At 40.5% G+C, this 19,549-nt stretch overlaps 1 protein-coding gene across 8 annotated transcripts in view; it reads right to left on the bottom strand.

Annotated features, from left to right (window-relative positions):
- The window catches only part of LOC100559258 (myomegalin), a 136,903-nt gene that overhangs the window by 104,248 nt on the left and 13,106 nt on the right, over positions 1–19,549 (bottom strand). For 5 of the 8 annotated variants that reach the window (XM_008108965.3, XM_016993024.2, XM_062979428.1 and 2 more), the window contains exons 2-4: positions 7,885–7,934; positions 5,454–5,692; positions 1,069–1,179 (exon numbers count right to left, since the gene is read on the bottom strand). In XM_008108965.3, coding sequence (XP_008107172.2) covers positions 1,069–1,179; positions 5,454–5,692; positions 7,885–7,934 — 400 coding nt within the window. Of the gene's footprint in view, positions 1–1,068; positions 1,412–5,453; positions 5,693–7,884; positions 7,935–17,029; positions 17,113–18,520; positions 18,547–19,549 lie in introns of those variants that run through there. The other 3 variants (XM_016993026.2, XM_016993025.2, XM_008108967.3) reach the window with 3 other exon arrangements.

Below are 19,549 nucleotides of genomic sequence, written 5' to 3'. Positions count from 1 at the left end.
TGGGCAACTTGGAAGTCCTTGAACAGACTCAGAAGTGGTGTTGGCAGATCAAAAGACAACCAGGAAAAATGGCACTACCTAGAAAAATCTGCAACCTTGTGTAACTGTGGAGCAGAACAAACAACTCAGCATCTGTATGCTTGCCCACAATGTCCTGCCTCATGCACAGAGGAAGAACTGTTTAAAGCTACAGACAATGCAGTCGCTGTTGACCGTTTTTGGTTTAAACCTATTTAGATGCTTGTGATCCCTTTTTATCAGTTTTAAGGTATTTATTTATGCAATGCTTTTGACACTAAATGAATAAAACACAGGTTAATTTGCAAATATACTGGGGATGCATGTAGCACCATTCTATAAAGCAACAGTGGCAGATTCTCCAAAACAGAATATTCCCACTAATGATTTTTTCTTGCTCATTAGCTACAACAATTGAAGTGTCTGTTTACCTTGGACAGATCCAGTGCTTAGTAGGTATATACAGGAAGGGCCATTACCCAAGGAACACTAGCTAACTTTCCAAAGAAAATACATTTGCACAACCAAAAACAATCATATTCAAAGGAGAGCTTCAATTGTCTAGATATGGAATTTCCATAGCTTTTTACATTGTTATGATCAGTATGTTATTCTGCAAATGCTAAACTCTTCAGAATTCTCAGTTCAAGGCATGTTAAAAGTTGTTTAATTGTGAATTTCTTTTACTATTTCTCTTTCACTTGTTTACAAAATTTTTAAAAATGGTATTCTATATGTTTAATAGCTACCTCTCTAGAATATTTGCCCTTAGCCAGGTTTCTGGTGAAGCAAAGAGGCAAGACAACTGCAAATGTATTACTTCTTTATAACTTAATGTTCACTGAATATAGGGCCACACAGCCCTATATTTGATTACTACATTTTGGAACCTTGATCAAAGCACTAGCCTATGGAGCAGACTGCAGAATGTTAAAAGATGTCCAAACTTATTTTTCTTCAATTAAGTGACAGGAAATTGAAATTAAAATGTTCATCCAAGTTCAGAGAAGCTGCAAATGTGGCACTATGATTTGTCCAGTCCCCACTCACCCGACTGTAGATATCCTCCTTGCCGGCCTCATACTTCTGCTGTATCCGTTCCTCCAGGAAGTAAATGCGCAGCTTGAGGCTGAAGTTCTCCTTCTTCAAGTCATTGAGGTGCTGAGACAGAGTACGATAACCATTAGACATGGTTGGGGATCCATGGGGTGGAAGCGTTTTCACACCCCCTTCACTCCAGTAACATTTTGAAGCTGAGAAAAGAAGGGAACCCTAGCAAAACGGCTATGGCAGTACAGCCTGGAAGGGCTATGGAGACATGGGGACGAAATCAAAAGTTTGGGAGTCAGCTGTCTTGCAGATCGACACTGACTGACCACTCAGCTCCAGAACAGAGTACAGCTCACTTTCTTTTTTTACCTCCAGGAAGTATTTGAGGAATCCTTGGCAGCAACTCATCCTACATGCATATGCACACACACACACACACACACACATACACACAAGTGTTGAAATCTGAGCTGGATTGAGGAGGACTCTATAGTTTCACTGACACCTCACAGCCATCCCTTGGCAACTGCAGAAGATTAGCAGCTCTTAGAGAACCAGGGCAAATTTGGCAGCCAAGCTCATCCAAAAGGGATATAAACAGATTGTGTCTAGGCCAGGTGTTGGAGTAGGTAATATGATCAAGACAATGCATGACATGAGGAAGAGAGAACGAGGAAAACTTCTCAAATTCCACTGGGGGTCCAGCTTCACTACATAATCCTGCACCCCATCAAAGAATAAGCATCTCATATTCCTTTCTGGGCCTGGACACACTTTTACATTCCATGGAAAAACTGAGGTGAAGCCCAAATATGGCTTCTGACTCAGATGGCAATGCTGTCATTATATTTAGATGTTTGTGGAAGTCAAGGGGGCAGCATTCGTTTCCAGGAGACCTTAGAGGGCTCTACTTCCCCACCACCATTTTTTGTCTCCAAAGACCTCCAAATGTCTTCAAGCCCACAGCTTTTTAAACTTTGGTTCCCAACCCCCAAAAGGACCCCTTACCTCAATGTTGGGATCCAGAAAAATATAGCAACAGTAAAAGTTTTCTGAGTCATCTAGTGGCTCTTTTAGACATTTACACAAAGCTGTTGTTGTTGGAAATAGCAATCTTCTTCAAGCCTCCACTAGTAATTTGTTTGTATATGATTCTGTTTGCTTACTCTATTGTATATATATGTTTTGGCATGCAGCTTTCCCTTTACTCTATGTTTCTTGAGATTGTGGGAGGGGCTGCAGGCCATATGATCAGATCTGGGCCTACTCTGAGCTGAGACTCCATTTTAGAACACAGAAATGCTTTAGCCATAATAAGACTGCTTAGAGCATGAAAACACTGAAATGTTTTAGACTTGAGACTGATTAGACTCATTAGAGCACAGACTCCATGAGATGCCATGAGACTTTGGACTTTTGAGATGAGGTTATCAGTCTAACAACTGAAAGGCCAAATTGCCTTGTATAAGTACATGCGGTTCTGTACTACCAAAGAGAAGATTTTGCTCAAATGAGTTTTTGGCTCTTCTCTGGAAGATCATACTTTTACAAAAGGTTATGATTGCCATTATTCTCCAAAAGGTTATGGAGATTCTGGTTTCTCAAAAGGTTATGATTTCTAAAAGGCCATGCCTTTCCAAAAGTTGTACAGGGTTTACAATGGATGCTGCAGAAGATACTTCAGCTGTATTTTATAAAAAGGAAAACCAGTGTGTTTAGGAAGCCTTGCAAATGCTGATCTGTTATCAGTAAATGTTTGGATTTTATATACCTATATACCCTGGGTCACATAGACATTTCTTAGGCCAAAAGGCATCACGAGCGGAAAACTTTAAGAAGCTGTGTTCTAGATGTCATTTTCATTGTGCCTTGGGGGTCTTCTGACCCATTTTATGACTAAGAGTTGCCAGAAATAGCTTCTCTTTAAAATAAAATGACTTCTATCAGGCCTGAATTGGCTCAGAGAGGTCTAAGTGAACTTTTGAAGTATTTTTTTTGCTGCAAAAATACACTTTATTTTATTGCATTGCATTGCATTTTGATGCTCTTTATGGGTGAGCAAAGTTCAACCCATTAGGAAACCTAACAGGTCCAAAAATGATTTTCAAGTAGGCAATACTGAAGAAATCCAGTAAATCCCTGAGTGTTCCAAATTCTAGCTCTTGCTCATCAAATTGTCTTCTGGGGCCTCTTCTACACTGCCATATAATCCAGATTATCAAAGCAGATAATCCACATTATTGTCTTTGAACTGAATTATATGACTCTACATTGCCATATAATCCGATTCAAAGCAGATAATCTGGATTTTATATGGCAGTGTAGAAGGGGCCTGGATCTACTAGTTTGAAGTTCTGCCTTGACTCATTTGGTGTGGGGAGTAGGACAATACCATCTGAATTAAAAATTAACCTCGCTAGTGTGTGTATGTGTCTTCAATTTGTCAATTTATGGCAATTCCATGAATTTCAGAAGGTTTTCTTAGACAAGGAATATCAGATGTGATTTTGCTAGAACAGGATAAAATGCTATAAGGGAGAGTCAAATACATTGTGGTATCCACAGAATAACTGGAAGGAATGTAATATGGAATAGATACCACAACATATTTTCTCACTTTAATGGTGTTTTCTAATACTCGCTACAGAAAGACAAGAAAGTGAAAGTATATGCTCAAAGGCAAGATAAAAATTATGCCCTTAAATCTTTTTAACTTGACTCCAACAATAAGTTTTCTCCAGCAATGTGACAGAAACCCTTAAAATTACATTTTCTCCTTAGGCACCAAAGAGAAGGTCAACTGTCCCCTGCCCCAGCCAGGCTTCCCCTCTTTTATATGTATTACTTTCTGGGGCTAGATCACCTGGAAACAAGGAAGAATTTTTCCCTTCTCCCCAATTCCCGCTTACCACAGCTGCTGAAATGCCAATGCTCAAGTTCAGTATGGGAGGAAGGAAACAATTTCAGGGAAGGTATTTGTGAGATAAGTGTAATTTAGTTTGGGGACCTTGGAAGTGGGAAAGTTCAATTGTCAATTTGAATTAGCTTTAGAAATAAGAGATTTCCCATTTTTATAGTGCCTACTATTCTTATCTGTGCACTAATTTATCACAAATTGATGGGTGTTTGCTATCACTATTAAACATTTAGGAGGATAAGAAAAATGAGAGAGCTATCTAACTGTTCTTCCATTCTAGAAAGGGAAATCCACGGGGATGGCTATTATTTCAGATTAAAAACCAGTATTTGCAAATGGATTTTTCTGCAAAATCCACATTTTTTTTTCATTTTAAAGGATGCACCCCCAACATGTTTATCTTCTTCTGGGAAAGAATGCAATGTTGTAGTAGGGATACATGCTATCTTACCTAGAAAGAAATGAAACGGTGTCTAGTTTTTATAGTTATTTTTGCCCGCAGAAACTATAGCTGGGGGAAATGCTTATCTCTTCCCCCGCATCCACATTTCCTACTGCATTGGCCATCTACACATTACTACCACCAAATAGTATTTCCCACAACTGCATGTTTGTAAAGGCAAATATGCAATTGCACCTATACAGAAATGAAAGTAATATTAGGGGAGGGAAAAGTATAATGGCAGAAAATGAAAAGAAAGGGATAAGCAAAGTCTCATTAGGGTTGTTGTGTGTTTTTCGGGCTGTATGGCCATGTTCCAGAATCATTCTCTCCTGACATTTCGCCCACATCTATGGCAGTCATCCTCAGAGGTTGTGAGATCTGTTGGAAACTAGGCAAAGTGGGGTTTATATATCCATGGAATGTCAAGGATGGGAGAAAGAACTCTTGTCAGTTTGAGGCAAGGGAATTCCAGACAGGAAACAATCAGGCCCAACTAACACCTCTCAACAACGGATTCCCCCAGGCAAGAAGCAGCCAGGCAGTAGATGTGGACGAAACGTCAGGAGAAAATGCTTCTGGAACATGGCCATATAGCCCGGAAAACACACAACAACCCTGTGATTTCGGCCATGAAAACCTTCGACAATACAAAGTCTCATTATTTTTAATACACTGCTTCCATGCAGCTGCTTTATTTTAAGGGATGTTGAGGCTTCTGGGTGATGTAGTGTGCCATTTTTATAAAGACTAATGGGAGAGAATGGTAAGGAGACTACAGCATAATGGAGAATGGGGTCAGACACGCTTTGCACAATCAACATTCTGCCCGTATTAGAACTTTATCTTCATATTCATAACATAATGCAGTTTGAGTAGTGAGAAAATGTGGTCTTTTCAAATAAAGTAACATTTCTTTTAACAACCCCTTTAATCTTAGTTTTTGTCCCTGTACAAGAATGCAAAGATAAATTGTGCAATTAAAAAATACCATAAGTAAAATTTGGGACCTTTCAGTCTATTTACCTTCTCAAAATCCCGCAGGGTCTGGGTTTGTGTAGTAGAACTTTGCTCGTAACCTACAGGAAGGAGTTTCTCCACAACAGCCGTCTCCAAACTTCTCACAAGGTCAGGCTGCACTTGGCTAATGGAGCAAGCCACATCCATGACTTCTGCAGCGGGTGTCTGCAGCAATGACCCCGGGTTGAGATAGTTTAAGATTTGTGGCTGCATCTGATGGCTCTGCTGTATAGAATCAACAAGTGCTGTTGAAGTGGGATGGAATAAGCAAAGGAGACAAGATGAAGTCAGAGAGAAGAATTCCTTTTTCGCAGCCTAATATTGTCACAACTCTAAACAAAACAATACTTGAAGGCTCCAGGTTGGCATTAGAGGTATTCTCCTTCTCACATTGTGCTTATGTCAATGTTGTTTATGTACGAGAGAAAATGAAAGGCAACCTTTTAAAAAAAATGGCAAGTTCTTATTAGTCAAGGCAGGTTTTATACTTGGATTACAGTAGTAGGAAATACAGATTATAGGACTAATGTAGAGCTGGACAAAGTAAAGATAAGAGCAATACAAATGATCAACAGCCTAGCCCAATGGTTCTCAACCTATGGGTCCCCAGGTGTTTTGGCCTACAACTCCCAGAAATCCCAGCCAGTTTACCAGCTGTTAAGATTTTTGGGAGTTGAAGGCCAAAACATCTGGGGACCCACAGGTTGAGAACCACTAGCTTAGAGCATCTTCCCTATGTGGGGTTAACAAAAGAATCTTATAGTAGGTTTCATGTGTTCTGGAGAAAGCAGATAGAGATATGTTGATAGCAGATAGAGATATGTAGGATGTTGTCATCCTTTCGCATTATAATTAAATTCTGTATCAATTTCACTATAATAAATGTGATAGGACCTGATTCTGAGGGAGTTAAATAGGAAATATTATTTATTCATTTTATATCCTGCTTTTCTCCCATGGGTGGGATTCAAAGATTAGTACAGTGGTTAAAAAACAGAAATTACATAAAATACACATTAAATGACATCATAAGCAATTCAAGCAATAATCTAGTTCCCTAAATCATATACAACAAATTAATAACTTAGAACATATACCATTAAAATTTCCCTAACCTCAAGCCATTGAGGTTATTTGTAAAACAGGCTATACAAAATCCTAAAATACTTCACTTTCATTAGGCCATGTTGCATTGTCAGGTCCAATATAGCATTCAGAGGTGACTATTACAGTAACTATCTGGACGTTGCCTATTATAAGCCATCTGGAAAGGCCTGGCTCCACAAAAGATCTAAATTTGTGATTGAAAGGCCAGCAAGGAGGGGGATTTGCACCTTTCTAAGAAGGGAGTTCCAGAACCGCAGGGCGACCACCAAAAAGGCCCTCTCTCTCTTTCCCACCAACTGTGCTTGTGACAGTGGTGGGATCGAGAGAAGGGCTTTTCCTGATGATCTCAAGGCTCAAGTGGGCTGGTAGGAGGAGATGCGGTCCCTTAAGTAGGCTGGGCCCGAACCGTTTGGGGCTTGATAGGCTAAAGCCAACACCGTGAATTGCACCTGGAAACAAACTGGGAGTCAGTGTAGCTGCTTCAGGAGCTAAGTGGTTCTTTCTCTATTTCCTGCCCCCCATAAGCAGTCCAGCAGCTGACATTTGGACCAGTTGAAGTTTCCAAATGCTCTTCTGGGGCAGCCCCACGTAGAGCACATTACAGTGATCTAACCTGGATGTAACTAGGGTGTGTACTACCATGGCCAGATTGGGCTTTTCAAGCTTTAACTGTGTAAAGTCCCTCCTGGCCACTGCCAACACCTGGGCCTCCTGGGTCAGTGCTGAGTCCAGGAGGATCCCCAGACTGTGAACCTGCATCTTCAGGGGAAGTGTGACCCCAGGTTCCAGCCCAATAACCTGATCAACCCTGCGAGTGACCAGGAGTACCTCTGTCTTGTGCGGATTCAATTTCAATTTGTTCATCCTCATCCAGTCCATGGACAACATGTCCAAGTTAATCTTTGTATCCCACGTCCTGGAATAAGAAGCCTTTTCCATCTGGATCCCTTCCAGACAGGCTGGATTTCAAAGATAAACCGTTGTTTTGGCCATGGATTATGGAAATTGAAGTCTATCTAAAATGTACACCAGATATCTGATAGTCTCTAGCACTATCAATCAAGATGTTGTGCAGCTATTCCATCTTTCTCTTATTAACATAATTCTTGCATTAAGAATTTCTAGACTCCATGGAAGGTTCCATATTTGCCACAATGATTTGCACAATATAATTCTCTGAAAGCACGAGGACACCAAACCTCTCACCATGATATTATGACGCATTAATGCTAGAATGGGCATAAACACCTATAAATAGCATATTCAAGATGGATTATACAGTATATTGAGGAAAGTGTCACCTTAAGAGCACAAACAGGCAAAGTCTTACCCGTCATCGTATGCCCACTTCTGGGGACCATTTTGCCCTCAGTCTCCTTCCTGTACAAAAAAAATACAGTTGCAAATAAGTGTGCACAGCATTCACATTTGTAGAAGTATGTAAAAAGCAAGGACTCCCCTCTTACTAAGTTTTCTCACCCATTAAACTCATGTAATAATAATAATAATAATAACAACAACAACAACAACAACAACTTTATTTTTGTATCCCACTCTCATCTCCCTGAGGGTATACGGGGCAGCTCACATGGGGACAAAGCCCAACAAAATACAACGAAGTCAAAGTAGCCCCATGTTTTTTCCAGAATTTTCAGCTACGAGAACCTTGTTAGCTCCTTAGAAAATCTTCTGTTCTATTTCCCTGCAATCTGGGGTTATGACATTTTGTCCACCTTGAGATCAATTAGAGGCAGGTGTTCCTATCTGAGAATAAGTGGATAAATTTCACAGGAAACAAAATCTAAGAATAGTATTTTATGTGAAAGTCCCTTAAGACCCACAAGAAAGCACGGCTCCAGACTTCCAGCAAAGCTATTCTGTAGGCTTTGTCTGCCTGCATTTTGAACCATCTTCAGATCTGGCATGCTTGGACAGTGTTTGCCTCTTATTGGCTTCCCATCATCATATTTCACTTGTCCAGGACTCAAGGGAATGAATGAAGGTGAAGAACTGTAGCCATGTTTAACTTTCATATCTCCCCTTTCCTTTTTTCCCCCTACTCCCATTGAGAAAGAGAGGGTAGTCAAAGCAGCACACAACCCCTCTTCCTCCTCTCCACTGTCACTTTCTTGCTTAGTCTGTATGTGATTCTCTGGGAATATATGCCAGAGAATGGTAATAAAATTAGTTGCCACAATGAATACATATTTCCACCCTCCTTTATGCAGATGATGTAGCTGTACTCTCAAGAACACTATTGGCCTTAAAAGAGCATTGAAAGCTCTAACACAATACTGCAAAGCAGATCAACTCCAATTTAATTATAAGAACACCAAAATCATGGCATTTGCCAAAAGACCCAAGATTTAAGACTGGAGCACAGATGGACATAAAACTGAGCAGGTCTCATGTCTCAAATATCTGGGAGTAGTCCTCCAATCCAACAGTAGCAGAAGAGCCCTTGGAGACCACGTGGCTGAGTCTGCGCAAAGGAGCTTGTTTGCCATCCTAAAATACCTCAAGTCAAGAGGGGGCCACTTCATACATGCAGCACTCAAATTATTTGAAGCCAAACCAGTGGCACAACTCATGTATGAAGCCCAGTTAGGCTCCTGTGCCAATGTTACACCCCTAGAACTTGTACAATCTAAATATTTGAGATTGGCCCTGCAAGTACCAGTGCCATTCTGCAATTGGAGACAGGCTTCATGAAAGTGGAGATCAGAGTGTGGGTGGTCATACGCAACTACTGGATCATAATATCCTGCGATCCCCCAGTCTTGCCCCACTAACCATGGAAACAGGCAGTAGTAACAAAATCTCATTGCTGGACTTCTCTCCAGGGCTGCTACTCAGTATGGAGCCAATCAAGCCAAAGCACTCCTCAAACAACATATCATATACAGAGTGCCAATTGGATCTAGCCCATGCCCCAACCTTTATTATCAATGAAGCCAGTATTGCCTCCCCTATGGCATACTTAACAAATCTAGAGGTTCCTAACCATTGGAGAGCCTTCACCCTGGCTTGATGTCACGCCCTTCCATCAGCTGAACTCGAGGGCCGATAACGGAAGACCTTTTATCCAGAGAGACTCTGCCCCTGTGACTTGGGTCAAATAGAAACAACGGAGAATGTGCTCATCCAGTGCCTACAGGAACATTTGATCCAGACTCATCCTGCCTTTGCTATTCAGGACAATTTTACATCAATGTGCTGCTCTCGGATACCAACCCAGTTATAACCCACAATGCTGCCAAGTTCGGTGTAGCAGCACTTAAAATCCACCGATTGATGACTGGATCCAACAGCTAACAATCCAACTATCAGCTAACTGAAATGTACATCAGTTCTTCCCACCCCAGTCTCCTAGACTTGTGCCCTGAATGCTCCTACCCCTCCATCAATCTCCCTCCCTCTCCATCCCTTTTTAGTCCAATCTCTTCTCTAAACAGTTTTGAGTTTTAGCCTTCAACATACCTTTGCTTTTTAGCCTTCTAGATTTTATGTACATGCTTCTATGAGACTGTTCTCCACTTATGCTGGTCTATGACCGCAATAAAGATTTTGATTTTGAGTTGCCACAATGAATAGATTATCTGGGAGGAGTGAAGGGAGGTCTATTGCTAAAGACCTTTATTCCATAAGTGTCTCCGATTGAAAACCATTTGCCATCTCATTCCATCTAATGTGAAATATGGAACAGAAAATATTTTCATGGTTCCCTCAGCCTGTTCCTGTTCCTCAGCCAAAATTTTGACTGTAAATAATGTCATGGTCCTTTTTGGTCTTAATAACAGCAACTTTCTGCCCAAAGTCCATAAATCTAAATACATTTGTTTCTTAGCCTGGTGTATGGCTTTTATTGTTATTCCACAAGGCCAAGAACAAACAATCAATTCAGAGCTCTGGAAAGAGGGATTTTCCCCTCCATTGGCAGCCTTGGTCAGAGAGAAAGAAAAGAGTGTCAAGAAGAGTCAAAAGAAGATTGTGAGCAAAAAGAGAGGTATAGCAGAAGAAGAGAGGAAAGGAATATTTTTGCCCACTTTAAACCCTTGACCAAGTCATTCCCCTGATAAGATTGTTCCCACAAGGGCATGCGGTCCACTTTAGATAACTTTCAATGGCTCTGATTTGGGTCTTTAAAAGCACGAAGCTGCACTTTGAACTGGGCTTGGAGCCCCCAGTGGCATAATGGGTTAAACCTTTGTGCCGGCAGGACTAATGACTTGAAGGTTGGGTTGCTGACCTGAAGGTTGCTGGTTCGAATCCTGGCGGAGCATGAATGAGCTCCCTCTGTCAGCTCCAGCTCCCCATGCAGGGACATGAGAGCAGCCTCCCACAATTATGGTAAAAAAAATCAAAACATCTAGGAGTACGCTGGGCAATGTTCTTGCAGTCGGCCAGTTCTTTCACACCTAAAGCGACTTGCAGTTTCTCAAGTCGCTCCTGGCACAGAAAAAAAACTGGGCTTGAAGAGAAAGCAAACTCCTCAAACCAGTGCAACAATAGAGCCATGCAGTTCAAAAATCAACCGTATCCTATACTATCTCTGCCCCATTTTGCACTTGCCAAATTTTCTAAACTTTCAAAAGTACTGCCATGTCAAGAATGCTAAAAATAATCAAATCAAATCAAGGAGAAAGCATGTATTGGCAGGACCATATTTTCTTTTTGTGAAAAAGATACAAGTTCCACAACAAGGGAAAGCAGAACAAAAACAATCCTAGGTTTTAGGCAAAACCTGTTTTAAACCGATTTGCAATGCCAATCCATGTCCTCTTTTGCTGTAACATTTCTCTCTGCAAACATCAGCTACTCTCAAAACAACAAAAGTGCATCAGCCATTTATTCAGGAAAGAAGGGAAAGGCCCAGTTGAAGGAGACAAACAAGATGCTCCCTGATTTCCTCCTTGGAACATGAAAAGCCATTGCTAAACTACGGGGAACAGAAATTAGTCCATCTATGCCACATTGGAACTGAAACTGTTCCATGCCTTTCACATATAAGAGTGCAACAACATTATGATGACCTGTAGTGTCATAAATGCCTCAGGACAAGCAGTAGTGCCAGGGTTAGAGTGTCTAGTTCAGTGCTTCCTGACCCCAAATAGGGTCCCCTTAACTTGATATTGTGGTCCCAAAATTCTTTTCTGAATATCACCTAGCTGCTGCTTTAGACATTTGCATGAATCTGTTATGATGTGCTTACGGTGGTCCCTGCAGAAGATGCTTCAGCTATCTTCTAGAAGACACATAATAAAAGTGAAAATATGTATGTGTGTATGTGGCATGGGTGCCCACTCACACAGACAGCCTCTGGCCTCCACAAACAGACTATAGTTCCTAGTGCTAAGGAGCCACCAAGTCACTCTCTCCCAGGACATTGAAGGTTACAGTGAGCACATCCCTGGGTTCTTTTCTCTCTCTATTTGCATGACCCCACCCACTGCCTCTCCCTTAACCCTTCCCTACCCTTCCCTATGGCACATAGCAAACAGAGGAGTTGATCAGCAACTGAACAGACTGAAGAGAGGGGTTTGGGGAGAATTCACCATGATTTATAGGAGTTGTAGGGACTGGGATGTATAGTTCACCTGCAGTCTAAGAGCAGTCTGAACCCCACCAATTATGAACCTGGAACTAACTTGGCACACAGACCCAACATGGCCAAATTTACATACTGGCAGGATTTGGGTGTGATTGACCTTGACACTCAGGAGTTATAGTTCACCTATATTAGAGAATGCTGAACCCATCTGATGACAGATCTGGACCAAACTTTGCACACAAATTCAACATTGCCAACTGGGAATACTGGTGGACTTTGGAGGTGACTGACCTTTATATCTGGGAGTTATAGTTCACTTATATTCCATGAGCCCTCTGAACCCCACTAATGACGGATGTGGACCAAACTTGGCACACAGACCCAATGCTGCCAACTTGGGGTGATTGCTGCCAACTTGGGGCATCAGAGAGTTATAGTATACCCATATTCAGAGAACAATGAACCCAGCAAGTGACGGATCTGGACTAAACTTGGCACACAGACCCAAAATGGCCAACTGTGAATCCTCGCAGGTGTTTCAGAAAGATTGCAGTGAGGATGTGGGAATCATAGTTCACTCTTGTCCAGAGATCACCGAACCCACCTGACGATGGATCTGGACCGCACTTGCCACACAGACCCAACATGGCCAACTTTGTATACTGGCGGTTTGGGGGTGATTGAATTTGGCATCCAGAAGTTACAGTTCATCCATAATCAGAAAACACTGAACCCAGCCAACGTCAGATTTGGACCAAACTTGGCACACAGATCCAACATGGCCAACTGTGAATACTGGCACAGTTTTGGGGTGATTGTCGCAGGAATCTAGGAGTTGTAGTTCAGCCTTATCCAGAGAACACTGAACCCAGCAGACGACAGATCTGGACCAAATTTGGCACAGAGACCCAATATGGCCAACTGTGAATACTGAGGGAGTTTTGGGAAGGCTGACCCAAGATTTTTGGGAACTGTAGTTCACCCACATCCTTATGCATTTTCTAATGGGAGCATTTAGAAAAGCAACAGGAAAGATTGAGTTTGTTCTCTAAGACATAGCAGAACATATGACCAAACTGATATTATCTAACATCCAAAACAAACAAGGCACTTTTCAAATAACCCGGGCATTGCCGGGTACCCAAGCTCATACTTCATAAAAAGGAAAATCATGCTGTTAAGAAAGTCATGCTATTTTAAACACCTATAGACTCAGGGTCACCTATAATATCTATCTATCTATCTATCTATCTATCTATCTATCTATCTATCTATCTATCTATCTATCTATCTTAGGGTCTTGAGTGGAAATGTTTAATGAATCCTGGTCTAGCTGACACAACCTCCCTACTTGTCTACCTGTCCTGACCCCTATGTGATGGGAGCTGATAACTCTTAGGGTTTTTTTTCCACCTCTTTTCTCCCTGTCCATCTCAGCTCTTCCCTACAATGAAGCTGGCATAAATTGGCCCCCTGAGTAACTTTGCTTCCTTAGAATAGGATTTCTATATTATGAAACCTTTAGTTTGTTTCTCCAAGCCAAAAGTGTATTTGCTCCTTAATTGTGATCCCTAATTCCTGAATGCACTATCATCATAAACTGCTGGATATGGCTCAACTCTGTTTACCTCAGCTATTACTTTTGAGACCAATCAATTGGAGCTCTGCAGACATCTGATAGCAGCAATTGGAGATGGTAAACTGACGATCCAATGGAATTGAACCAGTTTTGGTCTGGCTGGACTGTATAGATTTAGCCAGCTGCTGCTGCGGGTTATTAAACAGAATGTGTGCTGCCTCCAGGGCCAGTCCAAAGCATTACTCCTTTAGACTGGCTGTGGATTAAGTGTAGAGAAGCCCAGAGACAAGTAAACACACTTAAACGAGTGCTACACAGTTCATGTCTAACATTAATGCCTTTAATATGATGGTTTCTTAAATTCAGATGTCACTCCATATTCCAGGAAATTATACTGTTTTACTGGTAACAGATGAGATCTCTCTGTGGTGCTGTTTTCCACATTCTAAAACTTTCACTTCAACTTCTCCAATATTGGTAAAGGTCGAAAGATTTATACAATCTGAAGTGAAACCAGATTTGGGAAGGACAAGTAGCAATTGCATGGCAATAGAAAGATGAAAAAAACGGATGATGGAAAATTGGAAAAGTTATCTATTAGGGTGTTAAATCGTATTTCAGGGTCCATTTTCAGCTATCCCTCATTTTGTTTTCCAGGAAATTACTCAAAAGGGAAGGGGTTTGCCGTTTTCATTTGGCAAAGATGACCCATTGGCTGCAATGGGAAATTTTAAAGGCTCAATCCTCAGTCATTTTAAGGCCTATCTGCATGAAACCTACCTCGGTTTTAGATGCCATTTACACCTGCAGGCCTGCTAAGTTTCAAAACAATTCACCAATCTACTGATTTGTTTGAATTATTTTAAGTTTTAACCATAACATTTTTTAAAATAAGATGAACTCCAAGAGAGGGTTCTGGAAATTGTTATCGCTGTTTGTGTCGATTCTTAGCCAATCAGAGCATGGACACCACCAGGCTTTTTATTAGCTTTTTTCATGACAGGAGCAACTTTTTATTGGCTGAGAAACAGAAAGAGAGAGAAACTTCAACTCAAATACAGAGGACTTGCCCATAGCCATATGGACAAATGGACAAGGATTTCCCCAGGTGACTAACTATTCCTTATCATTCTTTGAAAAAAATCTTGGATGGCTAATATTTTATTTAGCAACCATGTTGCCTCTAATGGCTTCTTAATCTTTTTCACTAAGGACCCCTTTTGGCTCAATAAATTTTTAATGTGACTCTGGATATATAGGTATATAAAATAGGTAGAAAAATTGAACAGATACTGATAACAAATCAGCGTTTGCAAGGCTTGCTAAACAAGCTTTTGTCCTTTTTATAAAGTACAGCTGAAGCACCTTCTGCAGTGTCTACTGTAAGCACTGCACAACAGATTCATGTAAATGTCTGAAACAGACACTAGGAAAATCTTGCATGATCCCAACATTGAGTTAAGGGGCCCCATTTGGGGTCAGGATCCACAATTTAAGAAGTAATGGCCCAAATAACCATACATGCAACAAGGATGGAATTTCAGACACTCGCCATCATCCTGGTTCTTGTTAGTAAGTGCAAAGAAATCAGCAGTTAGCAGATGGGAAGGCCAGGATGGCCCCTTCTGTTAAATCAATTTAGTACTCAAATTTTCTCTTCCTATGCTTCTTGAAAGAGCTGGACAAAAAGCAAGAGAAACTAAATCAACCCTTGGGAGGGTTGTGGCAATGTGCTTTCTTGCAATCAATAAGGGGGATTATATACAAGGCAGAAATATACCAAGAAGTAGCACTTGAGCCTTCTTTACAACTAAAATATCAGCTCCTTTTGATATGATCCAGGACTGTAGCTTTCACTATACTCAGTCTTCTGGAAAGGGACTCATTTTATACTATAGTTAAGCTGTCAAGGTTCCATTATCACAAGGCAAATTTGTAGGTGAGGGATTTTGTTACTGCTAAATCACTTAATCTAGTGACTGAGCATGAGCATTAGGCAAGAAGGTGAAAATGCTATATTGATGTTCTTTCCTCCATAGAATCCACACATCTTAATTGGAATATATCGTTTCCATCTAAATTTATTTCACACAACATTATTTCTGCTTAATTTTGTTCTCTTCGTGTTTGCCTCAGAATTTGGAACTATATGATTTGAATTCTCTTGCTCCCAACCCTCAATACTACTTTTAAATATGTCATGAGAAGGAGGAAAATTTTTAAAAAGAATAATTAAAATAATTATGAAATTACATTTTTTAAAAAAACATATATCTCTATATATAAAATGTAATGTGCATTTTTCCTATGGAGTAAACAACAAAACCACTGAACCAAATCACACCAAATTTGGCCACAAAAACATAGTCATTCAATCTGTATCTTTCAATCAAAAAAATCTAGAAAAATAAAGTCCAAATTACAGAGGACGAGGAAGAGCCGTTTCCCCCCTGGCTGTCAGTCAGAAGGGTAGGCCCCACCCACTTTAGGCCCCACCCCCTTCATGTTATAGCAACCCCCTCAGTCACAGGCAAGGTTCACTTAAGCCTCTTCCACACTGCCTATAAAATACAGATTATCTGATTTGAGATGGATTATATGGCCATGTAGACTCAAGGCCATTCCACACAGCTATAAAACCCAGAATCCTCAATACTTTATTTCCCATACCACCACACTTCGCCACAGCTGTGCATGGCTGAGCATAGCTAGTATTCATATATAAGTCTAGAAATGTTAGTAAAAAAATCAACCCAACCTGTTTTGACATATGCACAAGTCAATATAAGTACTGTAGCTCAACTTTTGTCATTGACCAAAATAATAATTAAAATATATAAAATAATAATAATAATAATAATAATAATAATAATAATAATAATAATAATAATAACTTTATTTACATTCCACCATCATCTCCCAGAGGGACTTGGGGCAGCTCACAGAACATTCAAGGTGCGACATACAAAATACAAGTGCAAAACAAAACATAGACAATAAACAGTCAAACACAACATCATAAATTCACAGTACTCCCTGGTAAAAACAAATAAATACAGCAATTGCTGTAGATAAAACATCAGTAATCCTCTAAGTAGAGCATCAAAAAGAGAAAGTTTTGTCCATTTCAGGGAACCTAAATTTACCCCTTCTACGCACTCTGCCACACTGCTGTTTCTTGTATTTTTTTCCCCTTTTTAATTAAATTTGATTGTATTTTCACAACAAATCAAAATTAAAAAGAACAAACACACATACTAAAATTAATATCAACAATTCACCCATTTGGACTAACTTTCAAATTCTTATAAATTCATTTGTGTACATTCACATTTCATTAATCACCTAAATACCGCCCCAAGAACTCCTGGCCATTGCTGAAAATCTTCGTAGACACCAACAAAGGTACACATGTGACTAAAGAAACTGAGATCACTGCCCTCTTTCTTCTCTCTGGTTGCAGAAATATTTCAGACTGATCCCAACATTTTGCTGTGCATGTAGATGAGCCCTCTCAACACTAGTTAATACAGAGGCAAACAAAGAGGAATACTCATTCTCTGGAAGTCTCTAACCAGCTGCTGCAGTGATCAACAACTCTGCCCAATCTGTGTCACAGAGAACAGTGAAAAGGAGATGTCAGTGCCAGACTGCATGGATAGTGGACCAGTTTGGATTCAAACTGGTTCAGTATATAGAACTAGGTCGGCTCTAGATACTAACCCTGAAGTGTGAGGCTGCTCCAGAGTTTCTCTATAATTTCAGAATATTCCTTGACTTTTCATAACGTACGGTAAAATCTTGTTAATTATGGTGAAATTCCAGAGCAGTCAGGTGAACTAGTTTTATCCCGCATTACGGACTGGAAGTCCCTGAATATTATCCGGATGTCCACGTTTGACTTGTGATGGAACTTGGGATTTTGGGCCATTGTAAACAGGAAGCTAGGAAATAAAAAGCTACTACAGAAAACTCTGAAACGTATCAACAGCCTTCCACACAGCCATATAACCCAGAAAGCAAGGCAGATATCATTCATTACAGGAGAGTCTCACTTATCCAAGCTAAACAGGCCGGCAGAACCTTGGATAAGCGAATATCTTGGATCATAAGGAGGGATTAAGGAAAAGCCTATTAAACATCAAATTAGGTTATGATTTTACAAATTAAGCACCAAAACATCATGTTATACAACAAATTTGACAGAAAAAGTAGTTCAATATGCAGTAATGTTATGTTGTAATTACTGTATTTACAAATTTAGCACCAAAATATCATGATATATTGAAAACACTGACTACAAAAATGCCTTGGATAATTCAGAACCTTGGATAAGCGGGTCTTGGATAAGTGAGACTCTACTGTATATATGCTTTGAAGTGGATTATCTGAGTCCACACTGCCATATAATCCAGTCCAGTATGGATTTTATACAGTTGCATGGAAGGGGTCAGGAAGACAGCCCATAACACTAGGTAACATGATTTCTGCTCCTGGGTTATAAATGTCATTTCTTAATTGTTTCTATCATAAAAAACATGGAAAAATTGATTAAACCTCAAAATCTTTGTTTTTGCGGGACATCCTGCAGCACAGTTTGCTATCATTTTTAAATGAATATCTCACTGAGTCTTGACCAATTCAACATAGTTTGTAGCAGTCACAAAAATGAAGTTTCTGGAGTATAACAACTACTTTCAAAGTAAATACCGCACAATTAAACAGGAAATAAAACTTCAATCAAGGGACAGAATTTTTTAAAAAGATTTGTTACATAGTATAATGGATGTGATGTCTGCTAACAGTCTGGTCAGAAGAAAGGTAAGTGCCACTTACCTATTTGCCATGCTATGGAGGGATAGCTTCCAACTTCCAGAAAGGAAGGAAGGAAGGAGACAGAGAAAGAGAAATAGTCTTCCCCTGCCTTAAATCTGACTAGTTCACAGTAAGGCTTTTCCCTAGATAAGATTTTTTCCCCTTCTGACAGCAACTACCCCAATCAGAAACAAAGGCATATGGTATGATTGAGGGGCAGATGGACAAGTGACACAGCCCTGAGAAAGAGGAGCCTCTCAAATGAACAGCTGGCTCAGGATTCTCTGTACAACAGTCATGGGGAGGTGGTGCCCAGAGACAACCGCAGACGGACCAAGTAGCGCAAAAGCAACTGAAGAACAAGAATTGGCATCGGGTTGAAGAAACTGCCATGTGCAAAAAAAGGAGATCCACCAAACTCAGGAGGCTTCTGTTAAAACACCAGGTTTTTCCTTTAGTCTCTCTCACACTTGCTCACTACACTGACTCACACACACTGTGCCCTGTTGAATCTGAACCAATAGATCAACAGATGATGGCACCACCACGTGCTTAAGTAAAACAAAAAGCCTTGAGTGAACAAACATGGAATAGCCAGTGACGTCTCAATCCAACCCTCACATAATGCGGCACACTTTATAACAGAGGCAGAGGAGTAGTTGATCAAAGGGGAAACAGTATTGTGACTCCTGCGGTGAGGACTGAAACTCTATTTATGGAGTCACAGGCAGAGTTCCGATCCTACCACAGGAGCCATAATTGCAGCCAATGCCCAAAATAGCACATTCCTGAAAGCCCAAACTCACAGCTGCCTCTGTACCAAATCATGTTTTCCCTTTGATCAACTCCTCCCCTTCCCTTTTTTAAAACCTGTGGAGAGCAGGCAGGAAAGCCACATACATAGACCTAAATGCACAAAGAGCTCTAACATGGGTCAGTCTTCTGGAAAAGAATACAGTAGAGTCTCACTTATCCAACATAAACGGGCCGGCAGAATGTTGGATAAGCTAATATGTTGGATAATAAGGAGAAATTAAGAAAAAGCCTATT

This window comes from Anolis carolinensis, chromosome 4, assembly GCF_035594765.1.
Source record: "Anolis carolinensis isolate JA03-04 chromosome 4, rAnoCar3.1.pri, whole genome shotgun sequence".
Classification (NCBI taxonomy): Eukaryota; Metazoa; Chordata; class Lepidosauria; order Squamata; family Dactyloidae; genus Anolis; species Anolis carolinensis.
The sequence above is the reverse complement of the archived record's forward strand: the minus strand, read 5'-3'. Positions and strand labels throughout refer to the sequence as shown.